General features: G+C 42.4%; 1 protein-coding gene across 1 annotated transcript in view; it reads left to right on the plus strand.

Moving 5' to 3' along the window:
* Window positions 1-3,846, plus strand: part of SLC35F2 (solute carrier family 35, member F2) — a 20,444-nt gene that overhangs the window by 11,876 nt on the left and 4,722 nt on the right. Inside the window, exon 6 of the mRNA XM_011984747.1 lies at window positions 806-960. Within this exon, the coding sequence (XP_011840137.1) occupies window positions 806-960 (155 nt within the window). The remainder of the gene's footprint in view (window positions 1-805; window positions 961-3,846) is intronic.

Here is a 3,846-nt window from a genome sequence, read left to right on the forward strand (position 1 = left end):
GGGCGCCTGTACTCTCAGCTACCCGGGAGGCTGAGGCAAGAGAATCACTTCAACCTGGGAGGCGGAGGTTGCAGTGTGCTGAGATTGCGCCACTGCACTCCAGCCTGGGCAAGAGTACGAGACTCCGTCTCGAAAAAAATAAAAATAGATTGCCAGAAAGAGTGTGTGTGTGTGTGTGTGTGTGTTGCGTATGGGATGAGATTAAAGAAATGGTTGCAAAGCAGAGATAATTGCTAATGTAGTCAACATCCACATGGCAAGCACTGTCCTAAAGAGGATAATTATGTTGCGCTGCCTTGGAGCACTTAATTTAATGAGATGAACAAAATACAATGGACCTAATAACTGTCTTTGATGTCTTTAAAGATACTTTATTCTGAATCCAGTTATATGAATCATGTCCAACCAAACAAAAGCAAAGAAAAGATAATGATTTTTCTTGACACGAGATGTTGATTCTACCTTTACTGGCCTTTTATCACAAACATCACTGCGTCCTGGCAGGGTGCATAGCAAGGGGTGATAAGAGCAATGGACTCAGTCACACCATAAGCAGGATTTTCTGACCTTGATCATCCAACACCTTGTTGGATTTTTGAGGTCCTTTATCTACATCACAACTTGCTATTAATATTCTTTTTTCCAGAGAGCTTTGTGGTCTCATTTGCAATGCTAACTGTTAACAAGGGGCTTTGTAGATAATATGCTAAAGGATTAGGGAGTTTTATATGGCAGCCAAGCCTCAAACTCCTTTGTCTTATGATTTCTTGTGCTAATATTAGATATTCCATGTTTTTTTCCACAGCCCTGCTGTTTGTGGCATTTGCCCTGTGTATGTTTTGCCTTTATAGCTTCATGCCATTGGTGATTAAAGTCACAAGTGCCACTTCCGTCAACCTAGGCATCCTGACAGCAGACCTCTACAGCCTTTTCGTTGGACTCTTTCTGTTTGGCTATAAGGTAAACAAATAGAGCATGTTCAAATAAGAATACTTGCTTGAATCCAAAAAACGTAGCAGGTTTCTTCAAGACTCGATCAAAAAATAAAACCTTCTCATCCTCTTGGCAAGAATTTTGTTAGTCAGGCCTCCCTTTACTACTACTGAATTAGAAAATGGGTTCACATAAGAATTGCCCTTCTAGGGTTATTCTAAAGAGTGAAATACGGCCGGGCGTGGTGGCTCACGCCTGTAATCCTGGCACTTTGGGAGGCCCAAGGTGGGCGGATCACGAGGTCAAGAGATCGACACCATCCTGGCTAACACGGTGAAACCCCATCTCTACTAAAAATACAAAAAATCAGCCGGGCATGGTGGCGGGCGCCTGTAGTCCCAGCTACTCCGGAGGCTGAGGCAGGAGAATGGCGTGAACCTGGGAGGTGGAGCTTGCACTGAGCCGAGATCGCACCACTGCACTCCAGCCAGGGCGACAGAGCGAGACTCCGTCTCAGAAAAAAAAAAAAAAAAAAGTGAAATACATGGATTTCATCTTCAACGGTATGGCCCAGGGCACTAGCTTATGGAATTGTTGACGCATGTTGCTGGGTGATAAACAAGCTGACCCAGAGCTGCTATTGACCTTGAGGGACAGTGTAACTTAGCCTGAGCACTAGGAACTTTTCCATTCATTCCTTTTGCCCTGGTACACAGACAAAAAGTCTGGAGTACCTGCTGGAAAGGAAAGAGAGATGGCCAGCTTATCACGCATGCATAATTGGGATGGTTCTGTCTTTGATAGTAATTTTATATCTTAAAGGTAATTCAGTCCAGTGGTTTTTGAGACTTTTTCTATCCACATCATCACAGCCTTTACAAGCGTAACCTGCTGCCATCAGCAGTGGGTCCTATTACATGCACTAATTCTCAAGGCAGGTGGGGTGGGAGGGAATATATCAGTATCTCCAGGGGAAGCAAGAGAGCAAATATAAAGTTAGAAAAAATAACATCCTCAGAGAGTCTGATACACCTTTCCTTGAGAACTGATTGAGCCATTCATTTTATTTTACTTTATTATTTAATTAAATTAATTAATTTGTTTATTTGAGATGGAGTCTCACTCTATTGCCCAGGCTGGAGTGCAGTGGTGTGATCTCGGCTCACTGCAACCTCCGCCTCCCAGGTTCAAGCGATTCTCCTGCCTCAGCCTCCTGAGTAGCTGGGATTACAGGCACCCTCCATCATGCCCAGCTAATTTTTGTATTTTCCCAGAGATGGAGTTTCACCATGTTGGCCAGGCTGGTCTTGAACTCCTGACCTCAGGTGATCTGCCCGCCTCAGCTTCCCTAAGTGCTAGGATTATAGGCGTGAGCCATAATACCTGGTGGAGCCATTTATTTTAGACATGGAGGAACAAAGGCCCGGGGAGGTGATGTGCAGCTCAGTAACTTACCCTTAGTCAGCAGCTGGTTAGTGGTAAAGCCACTACTAAGTCTTAGTTGTCAGTCTTCTATCAGTCCAGGCTTCTTGCCACTGCACTTTCCACCTTAATTTCATTATTAAGATGAGACTCTCAAGCTTATGATTGCATCATGTTAAAGTCTCATAATCAGAGAGAACCAAGTATATAGATTTTTTTTTTCAACTTCACAGCTACTTGGAAAATTCCTAGGGCAGCAGGTTAGCAGTTCTCATCTTTTTTTTTCTTAGATCCAGGGCTTGCTGATCATTCTTTTTAAAATCTTAAGCCCCTTTTAAGTGCTTAAAAATTCAGAACCCCAGTCATTTATACCTATTATTTACCATATTATAAATGAAAACGGATAAATTAAAAAATACTTATTAATTCATTAAGAAAATAATAAATTCATCATGTTAACATTTTTATGAAAAAATGTATTTTTCAAAATAAAAAAATAGAAGAATGTCATTGATTTATATTTTAAAAATCTCTTTACTGTGTGGCTTACTAGAAAACACCTGGATTCTCACCTCTGCTTCTTCCTTCTGCCTTGTCATATCACATGTCATATAGCTTCTAGAACATTTCATTGTGCATCTGCAAGATGATGAAAGTGAAAAGGGCATATAGCATTTTAGTATTATGGTAATGATAGTTTTGAGGGCCAGGCGTGATGGCTTACGCCTATAATCCCAGCACTTTGGGAGGCTGAGGTGGGTGAATCACCTGAGGTCAAGAGTTCGAGACTAGCCATGGTCAACATGGAAACCCCCTCTCCACTAAAAGTACAAAAATTAGCAGGGCGTGGTGGCCCATGCCTGTAATCCCAGGTACTCGGGAGGCTGAGGCAGGAGAATCGCTTGAACCTGGGAGGCAGAGGTTGCAGTGAGCCGAGATTGCACCATTGCACTCCAGCCTGGGTGGGTAACGAGCAAAACTCTGTCTCAAAAGAAAAAAAAAAAGAAAAAAAAAGTAATAATAGCTTTGACTGTATAGATTCCTCCCCAGCGTTTTAGGTTTTAGGATTATGGATTATACTTTGAGAACCCCTGCTTTAGAAATATCTCTTTTCAACCTGGACAACATGGCAAAACCCATCTCTACAAAAAAAAAAAAAATACAAAAATAATTAGCCAGACATGGTAGTGTGTACCTGTAGTCCCAGCCACTGGAGAGAGAGGCTGAAGTGGGAGGATCACTTGGGCCCAGGGAGGTTGAGGCTGCAGTGAGTCATCATCTGACAACACCACTACACTCCAGCCTGGCTGACAGAGCGAGACCTGTCTTCTCCCAGCGTGCCTTCAGTAAAGGATTATTGACCTGCTTCCTATTTTCCTGACAGTCATTTGAGCAGACGGTTAGGATGTTGGCCATTACCTGATAATTTTAGTTTCAGTAGAGGCTATCAACTATATTTCTTTGTCCTTGTAAAATTTTTTATCCAGACAA

Source organism: Mandrillus leucophaeus, unplaced genomic scaffold, assembly GCF_000951045.1.
Source record: "Mandrillus leucophaeus isolate KB7577 unplaced genomic scaffold, Mleu.le_1.0 Scaffold273, whole genome shotgun sequence".
Lineage (NCBI taxonomy): Eukaryota > Metazoa > Chordata > Mammalia > Primates > Cercopithecidae > Mandrillus > Mandrillus leucophaeus.